The sequence below is a fragment of the Buteo buteo genome, chromosome 11 (genome assembly GCF_964188355.1).
Source record: "Buteo buteo chromosome 11, bButBut1.hap1.1, whole genome shotgun sequence".
Lineage (NCBI taxonomy): Eukaryota > Metazoa > Chordata > Aves > Accipitriformes > Accipitridae > Buteo > Buteo buteo.
The window spans coordinates 18,468,348-18,487,814 of NC_134181.1; the positions used below are offsets into that span (position 1 = coordinate 18,468,348).

Here is a 19,467-nt window from a genome sequence, read left to right on the forward strand (position 1 = left end):
ATGTGACAGAAATGTTATGTGACATGTTCTCTTCTTGGATGAGTTTTCTTTGAAGTAAAAAGTTTTGCAGGTTATAGCTGTTCTGAGAAGCATTCCTTTGTGGCTGTAAAATTGATGTGGACTACAGAGCTAGAATGTTGATAACTTGATGCTAGTGGATGTGAGCATAGATGTTTTGAATGGGGACTGAATAGAAGCCCAGGTGGGCTCATTCCACTGTCTAAAACTTGCCCCATATTTCTTGTTTACTTTTTGGATGTCAAGAATTGGAAATTATGCAGCATTTAACTTTAAGATTTCATCTGGTATCTAGTAGAGTAGCATACCCCTGGCTTTCAGAGGGCTGCGCATCTCAGGATCCTTAAGAAAAGATACCTATTTTGGAGTAGAAGATCTACATGTATTTCTCAAGGCAAGTAGTAGCTGGGGATGGTTTTGGATGAAAGTGTCTAACATGACCAGGAGTTACTCTAGTTTAAATACTTTTTCCTTCTCACACAACTCTGGTAGATAAAATGAAGTATTCTTGTAAAAGCAATAAAATATGACAGATTCTTATAAAGCTTGGACAATAATAATATAATTCGGCGATCATCAAACTTTGGACCTTTTTTTTTTTTTCCCCTGCTATGGTATACAGGGAGTTACAGTTGTTTTTTGCTGTTAATACTGCCTTCTTTCTCTTGTGGACTTTACAGTTCCTTAACTGTTATACCGTTGTTCATTGCATTGTATCAGCACATCTTTCCTCCAGTCTCCTCATTTAAGCTCTACAAGATGTGATACCAGTGAAAGTACTCCAAGAAGTATAAGTACATTCTTTGAAGCTGGAAGTGTAATTTGAGAAGCCATGAGTAGAATTCTATATGACATGTAAGGAACAAGATTATCTTCCTTTTTTATTTGTTATTTAAAGTAGGGACAATATTGACTCTTGTGGCAGCAGTTTAGGTCCTAAGGCAGGGTATAGATTAAAACATCTAAAGTATATTTGCAGTAGAGGTTTCCAAATTTAGTTATAATGTGCTGCCCACTCACTGAGTGAAGCTTTTCCCAGCTGGATTTCTAAGGGCTTTTTAGTCCTGCAGTATCTAGGCACTTTACATCATAACTATTTGCCTAATAGAATAGAAGGTTTCATTCACATGGCTGTGTTCTCTTAATCTAACCATCAAGGTGAGAATTTTAACTTCAGAATCTTCTTTCATTGCACATCATTTCAGTGGTTTTTTTTTGATGAAGGTACATAAATGAAGATGATTCTTTGTTCATCATATAATCTTCAAGGTCCAGATCCTGTAATAGTCAGGATCTGAGCACATGCAAAACCTTGCTAAAATCTTATATTTTGATTTCACTGAGTTTGGGGTAGGGAAATTACATTAGACAAACTCATTCTGCAAGTGTAGTTGTATAATGTTTTCATGAGCAATGTTTTAAAAGCCATTATTCCTCCTCTTCATTCTTCACCCTCATACTTCTTGCTGCTTCAGAATTTGGAGAAATTATTTTTAAAGTAATCTCTAAGCATCTTTCTTTAAATTTTGTGATAGAGGTTATATTTCAATCAGAACAGGCATTTAGTGTCCTCCTAGTAAGTCTGCCTTGTGGGGATTTTAGATTTTTTTCAGATTTTGTTTTCTTGTTCTGTAGTATGCAGTTCAAAAATGTACCCTAAAATATTAGTTTCATTTAGCTTAATGAAGCTAAGAACACGAAATATAGAGTCATGAGGCGCTTGAGATGGCAATTTAATAGGAGGCAGCTTTGTTGAGGGTGGTTTTCTACTGAAATTAGTACTATAAAGTACTAATATGTTGCTATCCGTTTCATGATGATAGATGTGGGGTTCAGATGCAGAATTTTTATTTTATTCATTTGTATGTAAAGTGCCCATAAATAAATGGTGTCCATGTGCTAAGTGACTATTGAACATAAAGTCTTATACTTGCATTTTCCTGTAAAAATCTTGTGAAATAAGAATGCAGAGACTAATGTCAGGGATTATATTAGCATCTTTTTTTGCAATTTATGCTTTTAACTTGATCTAAGCATGTAAATTTATCATTTTAATTTTTTTTTGCACTGGTAGACAATTGTGCCAGTACTGAATACATACATTAATTTATTTTCAGCATAAAATATATTTCAGCCTTTTCACATCTTTTCTTGGGCAAGGTTGCACTGCAAAGTTTAGTTAGTTTGCATCAACCTAAACATTCAACTGCAGTACTAATCAGTAGACGTGCAACAAGATAACGGATATGTGAAATAGCTGTAATCTCCATTGTGGTGATAATAAACGTGGTGGCAGAAGCATACAGTGTCAAAATGCAAACAAGGAATGAATGTGCAAAGTCTACAGTCTCCAAAACACTTTAAGCTGTGAAAGCACTCCAGATGAAAACAATAATAATAAATAAAGTCCATTCAAACATGGGATAAAATAATTTTGAAAATTAAGTTGATGAAATATTCTCCTAAAATAATTTCATAAAATATCCAAGCTATCTAAACCTTCTTGTGCATAGTGCAAGCTTTAAAATATACCAGGTTTTGTCCTTTCTTGCAAGATTTTTCTCTCTTTTTTTTGGTTTTGGTTTGGGTTTTTGGGTTTGGTTTGGTTTTTTTTTTTGAACTGCAAGAGCAGCCCGTAATAAAAATGTATGTAATGCTTCATCAGCTATTCAAGGAAGCCTATATTTTAGTTATAAAGAAAGGGGAGGAGTTTCTCATCATGATCTTTTTTGTCTGTCTTTTCTTGGCAAAGAGTGAGGCTTCTCTTTGGTACTGTGCGAACTCCACACTTGAGCTGAATTAGCTTTTGAACTTTTCATGTACTATAAATCTTAAGAGACAATAAAGTTAAAGTGCACGTCACTAGGTGGCACTGAAACATCGTTGTATGCCAAGTACAGTCTTGAGCTCTTCATCTGTGCTACTAGAGCTGCCTGGATTTGTGTCAGGGAAATTGTTTTATTGTTAAAGGGCATAGTGTAATATATTCATCTCCATCCAAAGCAGCCATTTAATGCCCTGAAACATGCCCTCTCACAGCTCTGGCCTGTTGACTATGCTTATTTGGTGTAATAATTAGCAGAATTTCTCACTAACAGCAGTACTTACTAACACCTCACATTTTCCTCTGTGTTTTTGTACGTGATGGATTGCGCATTCTATGAATAAAGTTAAGCGGGTCACAGCCTAAGCCCTGTACAACACAGCTATTTTCTGCACAATAGTTTTGAATAGATATATATTAACTCCTTTTTAATCCCTGTGGTGTGTAATGCAAACAAATTTGAGTCTTTTTGTAATAGGCTATTGAAAACTTGTAAGCACACAACAGTTAACTTGTCAACTTAAAGAACAAAAGAAATTGAACGAGGAGCTATAGAAATTAGAGTACACTGTCTTTTAACAATGGCATGCTTTAGAAGCCTGTTGTAATGCTTTATGAAGTTTGGTACAGATCGCTATACTTTGTTCTAGGGGAACAATTCTCATATGCATGTTAGAGGTGATCTTTCTCCTGTCATGATGTTCAGTTACTCTGCTTAGTTTGAAAATGCAGGTGGGCAGCCCGAGTTAAACGTCTTACTTTTTTTGCACTTTACTAGCTGGAAATGAGTGAATATGTTGAAAATTGTTCTGATGGAAGTAAAAAGAAAAGGTCCTTGAATAAATGCTATGGTAGGGATCCCTGTCATGGTTCTTTCCAAATGCAGTGGCAAGGACAGATAGAGTTAAGGGTTCCCAGAATTATTATGTAAAGGTAGTCTATTTTAGGTCAACTCCCTAAGTGAAAATCTAATGAAATTCCTATATAATGAGTTAATTCAAGTAGCAGTGATTTGAGACATTTGTCATATGGAAGCTCAGCTCTGCATGGAGACCATCAAACCTTTGTCACTTCTAGTTTAGAAGGGAATTGCAGCATATATAGCGTTAAGTGTTGGTCATAAGCTCTTGCAGTTGTCTGATACTATTGAATTTTAAAATCCTTCCATTTATTTTTTTTTTTTAAATCCTGTATTGTTCATTCTTTTTTCATCCAGCCCTTCTTGAATTCTAGTTACCGCTGAAGCAACTCCATTGTAGAAGGGGAAGTAATACAGCATGTTAAGCCAGCAAATAAGAACAAAGGTGGCTCTGGCAGCTTTCTCTTAATGTCAGTTCCTTGCCCTCAGCCTCCCTTATTAATGCATCTGAGCTGCTGTCACTCAGATGGTTTTAACACAGACATGCATACTATGTGTCAAAAAGAGTGGCCTAGATTTTTGAATTTCAGGTTGAGAGTACCCCAACATATAAAACCACTGTATAAAATTATGAAATGGTTGACTCCAGTCCTTGTAGACACTCTGAAGGAAATGAAATTTACTTATTTTTGTCTTTGACATATCCTCGAAGGAATCAAGAGAGTTTAGAATTTTAAGTTGTCCACAATATTTCCATTTGGACAGACTTGCCTGCGTGCCTTTAATTTTATCCTAGTTCAGAACAATCCTTTTCTTTGTCAAGTTGTACTTCCATATTAGGATTTTTGTGCGTGTGTGCATATCTCTTTTTATAAAGGGTTTTTACCTCTCCTCACTGTTCCTGTTCCTGCCCTTGTACTAATTTACTTGTGGGCTTTTTGATGATGTTCTTATATAACATAGACAAATATTTATTTAAAAAGACAGTCAGAGACTATTTGGTGCTTTTTCTTTATTGGGTCATTTCATGGATTCAGTTTTGAATGTTACCATGCAGTTGATTAAACACGTCTGTATTTTCCTATCAGCCTGGTACAGCTCTAGTATCTGTTACGGATCAGTATGGCTGCCTCTCTTCTTCCTTTGTTTAGACAACGAATCCAAACTATTCTAGAATGAGTTAGTACTCTTTGTAGAAATTGTTTGTTTGATAAATTTGGCAGTAAGAATATGCGGTAGTATAAGTCTAGGATATTTTTTATTTTCAGCAGAAGGGAGCAAATAGGACAAAGGAGAGTTGCATTGAAATCTGGAATGGTCCTCTCCCTGCCAGCCTCTCTCTTTTTCACCTTCAGAAATCCAGCCTGTATTTGAGAATAGCATGGAGAAGGGAAGACATGATTTTTACAAAGACTTGTCACTACTGTGCTACTTCACATTCACAAATGACAGATAGTGATAGTAGCAGGACTATCTAGACTCTTAGACCAGTTAGGAATATAAGTGTATGGGGAGAAAGGACAGACAAGTTTCCCTGAAGAAATGCACATGGAAGACGTAAGAAATAATTTTTGTGCATATCCGTTTTAGTGGAGTGGTGCTGCTCTGCAAAATTACACCTGACCATTGCAAGTGAGGGAAAAAGTTAAGAAGAAATAAGGTCTGTATATGGAAGTAACAAAAATGAAAACTGGAAATTCAGTATTAGCCTTTGCAAGAATTAGGATTGTTTTATTACAACAGAATTAATTGAAAAAGTAACAGTTCTTAAGTTTGCTCAAGAAATGTATTAAACAAAATGTTGATTTGCATTAGGAAATTTGCCTTGCTTTGGCACAAAGGAAATGGCTTAAAAGATCTACTTCTTTCATCGCAGATTGGTGCTCTTGTATTTCATCTCTTAGTATACCCTAAGCTTAGTCTTTAAATTATGTAAAGTCAGTTTAAGAATAAAATGTGAGTGAAAGAAAATTGAGTAGTCCTTCCTTTAGCTGTGGTTGTTTAGCCTTATGATAGTACTGTAAATGTTCCAAGTACTATGAAATACAGATCCCAACAAACTCTTGTCTAAGTTTGTATGAGTTGTGAGACAGAAGAGAATTTTTAACACCAGCTTTAGGACTTCAGTAAAATACATTCTTACAGAAGTAGACCAGGGTCTTCTGATTCACTGACCACTGGTGACTGGCAAAGAGATGAATCAAAACCAAACCGAGGAGTGAGATGCATCAAACTTTCAGTTAGTGTGGCTCTACTGCCTCCAGTTTATTTGGTTAGGCTGTATGTGCAGAACTTCTTAAGCAAGTAGGGTTTATTCATTGTAGTCTGCTGGTCTAAACAATTTGGGAACCACTGAACTAAAATGTGTCATTTAAAAAAACATCCAAACTTGATATAAAAAAGAATACCCAGGAAGGAGGATTCATCTTGCACAGTGGTGATCTGTTCCAGTGGTTAATTATCCTTTCTTTTAAATTGTGCTCCCTGTTTCTGGTCTGAACTTGCCTAACCTTCTTTCAGACCCTGAATTTTACTAATTGTTGTCTGCCAACTTAAATGTTAAATGTTAGCTTTCTGTTCCCGGTGTGGCTTATTCGAGAGGCTATGAACAAAACAAAGCCTTCAAACGAAACAGAATTAACTGAGTTTGAATTGTTCAGTACATTTGCATTGTTTGCTATGAGGTTTTTTCTTTAAATAATTTTGTTACAAACACCCCCCTTTCTTTCAGCAAACCCCATATAGCAATATCCTTCTTGAACTTATATGCCAAATTTCAACAGTGTTTCATTAACAGTTGTCTTACTATGAAATTGAGGCAACAACTGCAGTTTATAGGTTTTTCTAAGTGAGTGTTGTTATCATTTGACCAATGGTGTAGTTTATGCAAAATTAGGAAATTTTTATGTTATAAATACAAAACAATGTCTGTGCATTTATTACACAGGTTACTCTTATAAATATATTTAAAATGTTACAAATTGCATTTTTTGGCACTTGAATACTCTTGTACAAATATTGATACATACGTTAAATTTATGTACATAGTGTGATCTGTAATTTTTATGCCCTTGAAAATAATTTGTAAAAAATGATGCAACTGTATTAACATTGTACTCCTGTGTACCTTCAAAAATAACATCTCAATGGTTGTGCTGTTTTGGAAATATGTTGACAATTAGTATGACACCAAATTTGTTGTAACCACGATAACAAATCACTGATGGTTGCCTTTAAATTGTTTTGGGGAGAGGAGGGGGAATTGCACAAAGCTTCTGCTCAAAGGCTCCTCTAGTGTGGGAAATGTTTGAAGGAAAATCTGTGTTTATCATGTCCTTGAAAAGGACAAATCGCAAAGATTGAAGAGCAGAGGCAGGAAGCATGGTGCTGCTTCTGCAGCTGAACCCCAGGGGACCTAGCATACCCCTTCCTCTGTGTTCTGTCTGCAGTGATTTTGTTAATTGTGGCATATACTCTCAAGAATTATCTTGTAAATACCTCCTTTAAAATACATCAGCTCTGTATCTGGTGAAATGTGACTAACACAAAAGAAAAGTGTTCCTGGAATACATTTGCTTTTATCTTTAAGGCTTTCAACTGTCTTCCTGTCTTTCCATTCCAGAGTGAAGAATACAGTTAAATAATCAAATATGATACCTTGGAAGGCTGTAAAGGTCTTCAAATTTCACAAAGTTTGTAAGTGCTTTTATACTTTCATAGTGCTTATTGTGCTAATAAAATCTCTGGAAAATAATTTAGTTCTGTAAAAAAATCAAGAGTCAACAATTTTGTAACAGCCTACGAGGATGTTCAAATACTATGTAGTGGGCATGACAGTTACAGTATGTGAAATTTAATGCTCTAGCTCCTTATTGATCTTCCTTGTAGGCGACTGCATGGCACAAGCATTTGCACTTAGCACCTGCTCTTTCTACATTAACACTATCTTCAGCAGTGTTATCAAAGGGACTTTGGAAACCACACTTGATACTAAACTTAAGTATTTAAGGAAATATCTACTTTTTTTTTTTTCAAGTATCCATTTTCTTTTCACTTTTCTTTTGACTGCTGCTTGTTCTGAGTGATGCTTCACCACTTAAAATCCCCCCCTCCCCTTTTTTTTGAGTATCCTTATTACACATTGGATACTTCTACCATTACCTATCAAAAATATATAGAGACCAGAAATCCTGCAAGGCTCATTATTTTCTGGAAATGATGAAAAGCTGCAAGAAAATTAATCGCATCTTTGATCTTGCTGGTGGTTCTGAAAAACTGTATTAGTGTGACCTGCTGGCGTGTGTGTGTGAAAATTCTTTGTCTGTCTACATCTATGGAAGTTACAAGCCTGTTGCAAAGGTTCTGACTCAGTATCTCAAGCTGTGTCAGCCCTTGGTTCTCATTCTGGAGGTCCTTGGTTAATTCTCTGGTTGTTGGTCAGCATGTTTGCTCTTGCTTTGCTACACGAATTAGGTATTATACCCCAGTGAAGGCTGTACAATTCCACGTTGTAGATATGCAGTGCTTCCCAAAATGTTGTGGTGATTCTTAATGTCTCTTTCTGTTTCCTTGGGCCATTCAAGGAGAAACAGCACCATGTCACTACGTCGCGGTTTAACCCCAGCCGGCAGCTAAGCACCATACAGCTGCTCACTCACTTTACCCCAGTTGGATTGGGGAGAGAATCAGAAGGGTAGAAGTGAGAAAACTCGTGGGTTGAGATAAAGACAGTTTAATAGGTAAAGCAAAACAAGGAATTCATTCACTGCTTCCCATCAGCAGGCAGGTGTTCAGCCATCTCCAGGAAAGCAGGGCTCCATCATGTGTAACAGTGACTTGGGACAACAAACGCTCTAACTCCGAACATCCCCTCTTCCTTCTTCCCCCAGCTTTATATGCTGTCCTACGGTCTGGAATATCTTTTTGGTCAGTTGGGGTCAGCTGTCCCGGCTGTGTCCTCTCCCAACTTCTTGCGCACTCCCAGCCTACTCACTGGTGGGGTGGCGTGAGGAGCAGAAAAGGCCTTGGCTCTGTGTAAGCACTGCTCAGCAGTAACGAAAACATCCCTGTATTATCAACACTTTTCAGCACAAATCCAACACATAGCTACTATGAGGAAAACTATCTCTATCTCAGCCAAAACAAGCATGCAATGTATTTCCTGTTCATAAGCACAGTATGCAGCTCCTAAGGCTACGCAGCTCTAACACCCTACGTTCTGGTGATAGACTTCAGTAAAAGTAAGGCACCACCAATAACTTTGTAGTGTCATTAAAACATGAGAGGTCTACAGATAGCAATGGCAAATGTATCCTTGTTTCAACATTAACGCTTGTTATAATCTATGGTTTTATTTTATCTGTTTTTAATCTTTATTTAATCTTTTCATTGTTAAAGGATTGGTGCTTAGTATTTCACTACTGGTCAAACCCACATGGTTTCTTGGGACTGGGGGTGTAGGGGTATTTTTGCTACATCATGCAGAATCAATTATTGGTGACAGTCACTAAGGTTTCTGTCTGCTCATTCTTTGGAGGTGAGCTGGTTAAGAACTGCTTGATTAAGAAATATAGTTTCTCAGCAACTCTTGGCTATTTTTCAGTGAAACTATGCAAAGAATGGCATGCGGAAGTGGCCCGGTGTCCTTATCTATTCCTTGTGATTCATGAACATGTTGATCTAAAAGTATCCATTGTTTTGAACGTTTTCTTAGGTGCATGCATGGTCTTGTGTCCATATGTTTAAGAAGCAAACTGAAGAACTGGAGATCTTATTGAAACTTGATCATTATTTTCAAACAAAATTTGAATGTTCTTACTTCTCACCTAATACAGCTGATCCATTTATCAACTGGTACCTGCTGGAAAAGAATGCACAAATGATGGAACAATGTTTATTGACAGGTATACTGAGGAGGCTTAGGGACATTTTGTCAGCAAAAAGTGGCTGTGTTTGAACAATTTATCATTTCAGTTTTATATTATGATTACTTAAAGTGCTAATCCATGTGTGACAAATCTACACTCAGCTGGGTAAGAAAATTGCCAGTTCTGTTCCATTAACAGCCACTGGCCAAAGGAACAATGTTCCTGTAGGTTAAAACAACAATTAAGGAGACCTTAACACGTCAAGGTGGGGACAGAGGGGATACTGTTAGCAAAGATGTTTTTCACACATTGCTAAGCTGCTTCAATGCATATATTAACTCTTAGTTCAGTTACATCAGTCAAGTATGTTGTGCATATGCATGACTGGTCTGCGTGTGTGTGAGAACCAAAATCTGGGGCTGCTGATTTATGAGAAAGGGTAAGAGAGGTTGAAATTAGTAAGCAAAGCCAAACAGTACTTTTGCAGGAAAGACTATCAAACAGTCTTTTAGACATCTGCTCAGTTACAGATACTGGTGTTAGACCTGAGGTCTTTGCATTACAGCAGATTGTTCATTAGTGTGGTGGGTTGACCCTGGCTGGAGGCCAAGTGCCCACCAAAGCTTCCTTATCACTCCCCCTCCTCAACTGGACAGGGAAGAGAAAATATAACAAAAGGCTTGCAGGTCAATATAAGGACCGTTTATTAAAGCAAAAGCAAAGATTGTGCACAAAAGCAAAGGAAAACAAAAGATTTTATTCTCTACTTCCCAGCAGCAGGCAATGTCTGGCCACTTCCTAGGAAGCAGGGCTTTAGCACTCATAGCAGTTGCTCTGGAAGACAAATGTAAATAAAGAACGCTCCCCTTTCCATCTCCCTCTACTTAGCTTTTATAGCTGAGCTGATGTCATGTCATGATGTCATGTGGGGTGGAATATCCATTTGGTCAGTTTGGGTCAGCTGTCCTGGCTATGTTCCCTCCCAAGGTCTTGCTCAGCCCCAGCCTGCCAGTGAGGAGTGGGTAGAAATGTTGGGGAGACAGCCTTGATGCTGTGCCAGCACTGCTCAGCAGTAGCCAAAACACTGGTGTGTTATCAACACCTTTCTAGCTACCAATACAGAGCACAGCACTATGAGGGCTGCTATGGGGAGAACTAATGTCATCTCAGCCAGACCCAATACAGTTATATAATTTTTTTTCATGACCAGATCACTTGAACTGCATTCTACTACTTCTGTAACTGGCCTGGTTTGTTCAGTGGGAGGGCAAGATGCACAATAGTCATATTAAATAACCTGCATGCTTTATTGTAGTATAGTTAGGAAATGGATTTATGGGCTATTAAATATTGTTAGAGAGTCATAGATAATCTTAATATGAGTTTATATAGAATAATAATGCAAGTTTTTGTCCTTAATATGAAAATATTTTTGCCATGTAGTATTGTGGGTGGGGGGGAGCTGTAGTATGTGAAGTGTGGTACAGTATGGTCATATGTCTGCCAGTATTTTTGACAGGCTGGATTATAGAGAGAATGTAGTAGGGACAAAGCTTTTGGTAAGACTTGAGTGTAATGAAGGGTAACCTGGAAATGTAACTTTTTCATGTGAGTAGATGGTGCTGGAAAATTGGCCAGTCCCTTAAGATCTTTTAATAATGAGTGGAGTTTACAGAAATAATTTGAAGAAAAAAAATTCTGAAATTAATATATGTGATAATGGAGGCAAAAAAGCTGTAATAGTGCATTTAGAATGTATTTTTTATTACTCTAGGATCATTTCTGACATAGCTGGTTTTAGTGAGCCACTTGAATGATCTTGATTGCTATGAAGTTTTAATAGCTAACACTTAGAAATCGTTGTAGTTTAAACAAATGTTAACTTCAAAATCACATTTCTTCCTTACGAAACGATCCCAAATTTGGTGTGTCTCTTACTTTAAAAATTTTTTATTTTTTAAAAACATGTGAAAGAATGTTAGGATGTAAGGTTCTGGAAGTTCCTGTAAAATGGTGGCTTTTTCCTAAATGGACTCTTAGTATTGTGTCACAATATTTTTACTATATAAAGTATTTAATCTTCTTCCTTTATGAAGCCATTGAGCTCTCGCTTCAGAGCACTAGCCCTTTTCTTCATGCATGAATTGAAAGAAATCCACGTTTTATTATAGTTGACTGAAACCAAAAAGAATGAAAGAGAAACATGGGCCCTAATGTACATTCTTATGTGGGGAAAAAGCTAATAGAGAGGAGGGATTTTTGGAAAACCAAAGGTTTGCATCTGAACTTGTGATTCAAATCTTTCTTTCATTACTATATTGATTCTCAGTGCCTTGCTAAACCTGATAACCTTTTGGAAAACAAAAGACTATTGGGAAAAACAGTATTGGAGGTGGATATGATACCTTCTTATGCTTTGAATAGAGGCCCTTTATTTAGGAGCTGCCCCAGAAATTTCTGCAAACACATTGGATTGTTTTGAAAACAAAAAAACTTAACTGGTTTACTAGTTCTGGTCCCGAGTCAGTATTCTCAAAAGTGTAAAAACTTCAGCAGGCAATCAGCAAAACTTCTTAGGATGAAAAAATTGGCCAATGTTTTAAGAACTTCTAATGAAAGGAGTTAAGGCAGAAGGGCTTTTGTAGGCTGTGAGTGGAGATGATGTTTCAAAGCTACCAGGCCTTCCTTTTGCACTCACAGTATATTTGCAGTATATTGTTCCCTCCTTTAGCTTCAGTAAGATTATTTGTCAGATCTAGACATGAGATAGATAAAATTCAGCCTGAATAAAATGTCCAGCTTTCTTTTACCTCTCTTTGCTGTAAGATTGCTGGGGGTGGAGGGGAGTAAAAATGAGGAACATTTTCAATCTTTATAAATAAAAAAAGCCCAGACATCATTGACCCAATGAAATTAAGGTAACATTAGGTGGGACTTCAGGTCACTGTAACATGAGTCAGGCAGTGAATCAGAAAATTCAATTATTTTGCAAGGAAGAGTGTGTATGAGTATGTAGAATTGTTTTGCTTGTTGTACAGTTTTCTCTGCATTAGGCAAGCACCAGCTTGCCTGAAATGTAGATCAAAGAGTCCAGCCAGTTCTCAGCCATCTGCGGAGTATTAAAAATGGTTGTTCCCTAGTGTGATGTGTATATGAAATGTTTGTAAATAATAAATATCTAAGAATTGTTAAAATAGGAAGTTAAATGTAACAGTGAGATAATCGGGTTTTGTTTTGAATTGTCGTCTTTCATGTATCTTTTCCATAGCATGATTTGTCTTTTGCTTCATTCTGCATAATGCTGATTGTAAGGTGAGAGTAAGTAATCAATGGCTGAAAAAAAGGTTGCTTGTATCCCTTCAGAGGTCAGAAATGTGCCTGTTAGAAGTTTCAAAATACTGTCTTTTCTGAAAAAAATTTTTTTTTAGGGAATTAGGAGGTAGACTTTTCCACAATAGTGAGTAACAGTCATGTTTTTGGCAGTCTACTAGTTTGAATAAAGTGTATATTTTAACTGCTCATCTTGTTGTATAACTAAAACCTAACTTCCTTAAATGTTTCGTAGGCACTGTTGTATCTGTCCATCTCTTGGAATTGTGTGACTGACTTTTTACACCAGTATGGGATGCTGCTCCAGGTCCAGAGAGATTACTTGGTGTAGTGAAGCTGACATTTTCCCCAAATTCAGATGAAATGCAGGGCAGCAAACAGGGTTATCTTTTTAGAGGTGAATGCTACTTGCATTGACTTAAGTCTCCCTTGTGTTAACAAATGCAATTTCTTCAAGAAATTCTACACTGTGCTTTATGCTGCATAGTGGGGGAAAACCCCCAGACTTTTGCTTCTTAATGTTTTCAGTGTTTTTATGTGTTAGAAATTGTTGTGACACTGCAGCTTTACATTTATTGTTAGAACTAATTTCAATGTGATTTCAATAAAATTAGTTTTTATAATACATTGTTTCAGCCAAGACAATGATCTGTAAATGAGAAAATTACTATTGTCTTCTGACTTGTTTGATGATGAAACTAAGGGGAATTCTATGTTTGAAACATGCAAGGCCTTCACAAGCCTCTGTAGCCTAGATATTGAACTTTGGCCTTAGAATTAAGAGAGAAATGAAACCTTTTGGGAATGGTATTGACACCCTGTAAGGAAATATGTCAGCTGCAAAAATTTTTACACTGTCATGCTTCTTGGCCAGAAAATGTCATTAAGTCCCATCTTTCCCTTATATCACTTAATTTGAAAACAACAAACCACATGTGTGTAACGTAACTGCATTTTGGTCTGTGACTTTGATGTGTATTAGCTGTGTTTCTATTACTTCTGCTCTGTAACATACAATACATTACTTCTATTGCCATGAAGAAACTTAGAAAAAAAAATAAAAATGTTATGTACAGTGATTGAGAGATTCCAATTTTTGCTATTCCACTTGCTGAATTTTACAACCAACCTTCTCATTAATAAACCCATTTATTACTAATAAATAAGTGGAGATTGTTAATGTCTGCAGGAAGTTCATTGCACACTCTAAAATTGGGCATTAGTGCTTCTGGTATTTATTCCAGAGTCAGATAAAATAGATCTATTAACACTCACAGCAGCCTACAAAATTAGATATTTGCAGAGATTTTCTCCTTTCTGAAGGCCCAAGTACCACACTTAACAAGGTTTCTTGAGCAGTGCACAGTGCATAATGATGTTATAGGGATGGTGCACATAAGATTGTCTTTCTTGTATTGGCATCACTAATGTATATATAAAAACCACATTGGTTTTTAAAGTATAAGAAACCTAATACTGGTACCTAAATAAACTGTTACACTGTTAATTTTAAAATGTGAAAATCAAATTTACAAAAATGATTTTTAAGATGCCTGATACCTTCAAGTAAAGGCATTTTATTTATTTATTTATTTAAGTGTTTATGTGTTAGAAGAGCCTATAAGCAATGTTTATGTAACAGTGCTTAGACTTATACATCAGCCAGCTGGTATAGCCAGATAGTCAGTTTTTGTCTTTTTTTACTTTTTGGAGGTATTTGTGAGTAGCTTGATGTTTTTGACATCGGTGTGACAGCTTCTTGCATAAGAGATGAGCAGCATGTTATACCACCCAGCTGTGTGTATTAGTCTGTACATCAAGCTGAAGAGCGGCACTTAGCCAGATCTGACAATCAAATGTGAACTAGTACTATCTATACACAAGAGTGCATTTTAATGTTGTGTGCTTTTTGCCAAGAGGCTGGTACTTGACAAAGAAATTGTCAGAATCTCTCTTCTTCCCACCTCTTTTTTTTTTTTTTTTTTTCCCCCACAGATGTGAGTCCATGTTGAAATATATGATTTTTTTTTCCTGCAGTTTAATATGGTTTATCTTACAGATAACAAAGCCAATCTAATGTTTTCAGTAATTTCATGGAATAAAATTCTAGCAAGCTTTTTGTAATAGAGAAGTGTTATTGGTTTAGAATATGCAGCAAATTAGAGAAGTGTTATTGGTTTAGAATATGCAGCAAATTAGTGTGTCATTTTCTGCCAACTTAATCTGAAGTTACATTATGCTCGGTTTCACCAATGACTTTATGTCAACATACCAACAACCTGTCCCCAAAGAAAACTAGGGGCCTAGAGAAATTACATTGCTAGTTCATAAGTTTCAGTGCTGCTCTTCTCAGTCTAGCTAAGAGTCGATGATCAGCAGATTGTGAGTGCAGAGATGAGTGAGAGCTACCTGCTCTTATTTTAGTTTGACTGATCTGTTAGACCTAAACCTTAAAGTCTTCTACACCTCCTCATGATTTTAAGCCTCTGTCATCTTCCTTGATGTTTAAATTTGAATAAATGAAATTCACTGTCACAGAATAAAATACATAGTAACACTCTTAGTAGTTGAGCTTTCCTTTTTTATGTATTTGCTGTAAGTCAGGAGTTAGTTACTACATGTAATATTTCTTTCTTCCTTCCTTAAATAGGATTGCCAGAATAGGGAGGGTCTATTTTGACCTGTATATGCGACCCAAAAAGATTACGAAAAGGTGAATTTACAAGAAGAAAAAAAAAAATTTAACAATGAATTCTTTTGTCTGCGGGATAGTCAATTTGCAGTGACATCTAGGTGATGAAATGTGTATTTGTTCCCATATAACTTGGTTTTATGAAAGTGTTAGTGATACCCTTTTTTAACTTATTCAATGTTTTCCTTTTGTATTACACCCTTATCATTCTTTTGAAAACTGTATTCCATTTCCATCTGGTCTTGCTCTCGCAACAAAAAAGTATTAAGCGAGCTGCAACTTCAATTATTTCTTGTGACACTGTTTGTGTAGTTGAAAATACTGCAATAAAATAAGAATTTAGATCCTCTTATCTGAAATATTTAAGCATTATGGCAGATGTAGTTTTATGAACTTTGAGTTGCATTTTTATTAGTAAATACTTGTCAATGATCAAAGCTTGAAAAGAAACCATCCTTGCAAGCTAAAACAAAGAAGAAATAAAGGAAACAGTGTAATAATTTTCTAGGCCAATACTTCCACTGTAACAATTTTTACACTGTTGTTAATCTGTACTTACATCATGTTGAGTTAGTGTTGAGTTAGACTGTGGATAGATAAATGTGCATGGACTTGTCATGGATTGGGATTGTTTGATTCCAAAAATCTGATGGCATGTTTCAAGCATCTCTTGCACTTTCCATATCTTTAGCTGCACAATTAATTTTATAATGCATACAAAAATTGTAATTTTTTTAATAAAAACCTTGAAAATGCAGTTTGGGGAGAATCAGGCTTTTATCTTAGCAATTTCTTAGTGGTTGTGTTGATTAAACATTGGTGGAGATACTCTTGGTCTAAAACAGAAGTAAAAAGGGAGTTAAGAGAACAAGGGGGACAGAGAAAACCTGCTCTTCACAGCTGGTTCTTAGCGTGCTGCCAGCATCAAACCAGATTTGTGGCTGTCTGCTGGGATGGCAGTTCTTGAGGATGGCATTTTAAATATTGTCAGCCTGTAGGGACTTTGGTATGCAGTAGGTAATGTTTTCTTTTTCCTTCATACACCCATTTCAGGAAACATTTTAGAGTGTGCCCAACATTGAGGCTCATTGTTTTAATGAAGTATATGATTGAGCCATGTAATGTAATATGAGCTTTGTACCCGTTGGATCCAGAAATTGAAGTAGAAAATAAAATGAAAAAGAAATCAGAAATTAGTATCTAGGTATAAAGTAGGCATAGTTCTGAAGAACATAAGACCAAGATGGATTTTCATCAGTATAATAAGGACTGATTATCTAAAAAAGAATATAGGAGGAAAAATACTCACATGCTCTGAAACTACTTAACCTGAATTACTGCATTGTAATTGGAAAAGCTCCACCAGTATTTTTGCATCCATTTTTCCTTATTTAATTTTCCAGAATTGAAGGCAGTAAGAGAAATAATTGCACATGTTTGTGTCTTTTTAATACAACTACTTTTATACTTGGCTGTTCGCGTCTTGGGTTCTAGTCTAATTTTCTGTTTCAATTTTACCCTTCCAAAACAGAAAAAAAAGCTTCTTGAAGAGCTTGGAGAGAATAGACTTCCATATATGACACCAGCCGATGCTGATTTCCATCAGTTGGTAATGTATTTGCTTTAACTGTACTTGTTTTAAACTAAAATGACTGTTTGCACTGAAAAAAACAAATAAATCTTTCTTCAGAGAGACACTGTGAAATCTGATATGAAAAAGGTACCCTGATGGCTGATAATGTACTTTCAGGTGGTGTGAAATAAGACCTCTAGAATTGAGATATTCAAGAATAAAAACTTAACTTATTTTTAGGATTTTGTCCTGAGTATCAGTACCTGAGTACCAGGTAATACATGTAACAATGCATCACAGTTTCTTATGCTTTGTTAAAATAAAATACATGTCACCATTCTTTTAGAGATTTTGGTTGGGGGTTTTTTGGTTTGGTTTTTTTTTTCCTGAGTTGTGAAGAGACCTATTCTTTATAGTTCAGGTTTGGCAAAATAGGGAAAATATTAACATAGAAAATTGAAATTTTTTGGTTTAATTCTACTTTCAAACAATAAGTAACCCTTAAGACTTTGCTTACAAAATGAACTGTGGAAATTGGAATGCATGCCTCAAATGAAACCAAATAAAAGTAAAAAAAGGCCCAGTAGCCACATGAGTAGTAAACCAAATGAATGTATGGAAGAGTATCATGAAATTAATAGATTATTCTGCATCTATCTTGGATCTTTCTAGGTCCAAAACGTGTCAAGAATTATAGGTTCAATCAGATCAAATTGGAACATGGTAAGATGAAAAGCATAAGAAAGAATCTTGTAGTTTGAACAGCTACAGCAATTGTGCTTACATTACAGGCATGTCACCTTTCTTGTATTGATATATGGCTGAAAGGTGTCTATGGTAGCATAAAAATAGGTCTGACTCTTTCCTTGCAGGGATGAATTTCTCTTTTGTAGGATTCCAAGACCAAGAAGGGTTTAGCATACATCACACTATAGGGAAGGAAAGATGCATTTATGGGTCAGGTACTGGACTGTGAGTCAGAAGCATGAAGTCAAACTCCAGTTTTGCCATGGGATTATGGTTGTGATATTGAGTAATCTGTAGACTTCCCTCATGTTTCCCGTTCATTTAGGTTGTAGGATGCTTAGGGAAAGCATGGTTTTCTCTGTATTCTTACAGTACTGAACATAGTGGAAGCAAGCTCTTGATTGGGATCTTCAACAGCTGTAAGGATAATAATATGAAAACACATAGCTTGCTGTTAACCATAAAAGCACTTCTGTGGGTAAGGGCAAGGAAAAGTGTAGAAGAGCCTAACAGAATGATTTATTTTTTTTTAATCTGCAAAAACCCCCACCCCAAACACATTCTTTTCAGTCTTAAACTAATGTTCAAGAAGCAGCTCTTCCCCCTTTTGAGACTCAGGCTTACTGTTTTCTCCTTCTTAGTCCTGTTACATCCCCTCCTGTTTTTTCTTTTATATCTGTTGCTGCCAAGAGCTGCTATGCCTAGCATCTTTCCCTTTTTCCCATCTTTGTAAATCAACAGTCTCGTGGAGCTGATGTGAAAAGAGAAGATGGAGCCAAGGTTGCCCAAGTAGCATCTCATTTGCTTAGTATCAGTGTCATGGTTTAACCCCAGCCAGCAACTAAGCATTATGCAGCCGCTCACTACCTTCCCCTTCCACCTAGGGGGATGGGGGAGAGAATAGGGAAAAAAAAGTAAAACTTGTGGGTTGAGATAAAAACAGTTTAATAGAACAGAAAAGAAGAAATTAATAGTGATAATGAGAACACTAATAAAATGACAATAGTAATAATAAAAGGATTAGTATGTACAAGTGATGCACAACGCAATTGCTCACCACCTGCCAACTGATGCCCAGTTAGTCCCTGAGCAGCGATCTCCCCACCCCCCCCAGTTTATACACTAGATGTGATGTCCTATGGTATGAAATACCCCGTTGGCCACTTTGGGTTAGCTGCCCTGGCTCTGTCCCATCCCAACTTCTTGTGCCTCTCCAGCCTTCTTGGTGGCTGGGCATGAGAAGCTGAAAAGTCCTTGACTTAGTCTAAACATTATTTAACAACAACTGAAAACATCCGAGTGTTATCAACATTCTTCTCATACTGAACTCAAAACATAGCACTGTACCAGCTACTAGGAAGGCAATTAACTCTATCCCCGCTGAAAACAGGACAATCAGTAACCCATAAATATAGAAGACAGTGGGAACAAGATAAGCAGTGAAATCAGACCTGTTCAAGCCTTAATAGAATTTAGATACATTCTTCTCGCATCGTATAGAATTATACTTTTTGTGTAGTGTTTGTGTGCATGCTAGATATTTTTAAGTATATGTTA

The 19,467-nt window shown here is 36.4% G+C and overlaps 1 protein-coding gene across 7 annotated transcripts in view; it reads left to right on the forward strand.

The window, feature by feature from the left end:
• Positions 1-19,467, forward strand: part of FTO (FTO alpha-ketoglutarate dependent dioxygenase) — a 260,795-nt gene that overhangs the window by 30,504 nt on the left and 210,824 nt on the right. For 6 of the 7 annotated variants that reach the window (XM_075040261.1, XM_075040268.1, XM_075040264.1 and 3 more), the window contains exon 2: positions 17,122-17,199. In XM_075040261.1, coding sequence (XP_074896362.1) covers positions 17,122-17,199 — 78 coding nt within the window. Of the gene's footprint in view, positions 1-7,376; positions 7,398-17,121; positions 17,200-19,467 lie in introns of those variants that run through there. The other variant, XM_075040267.1, reaches the window with a different exon arrangement.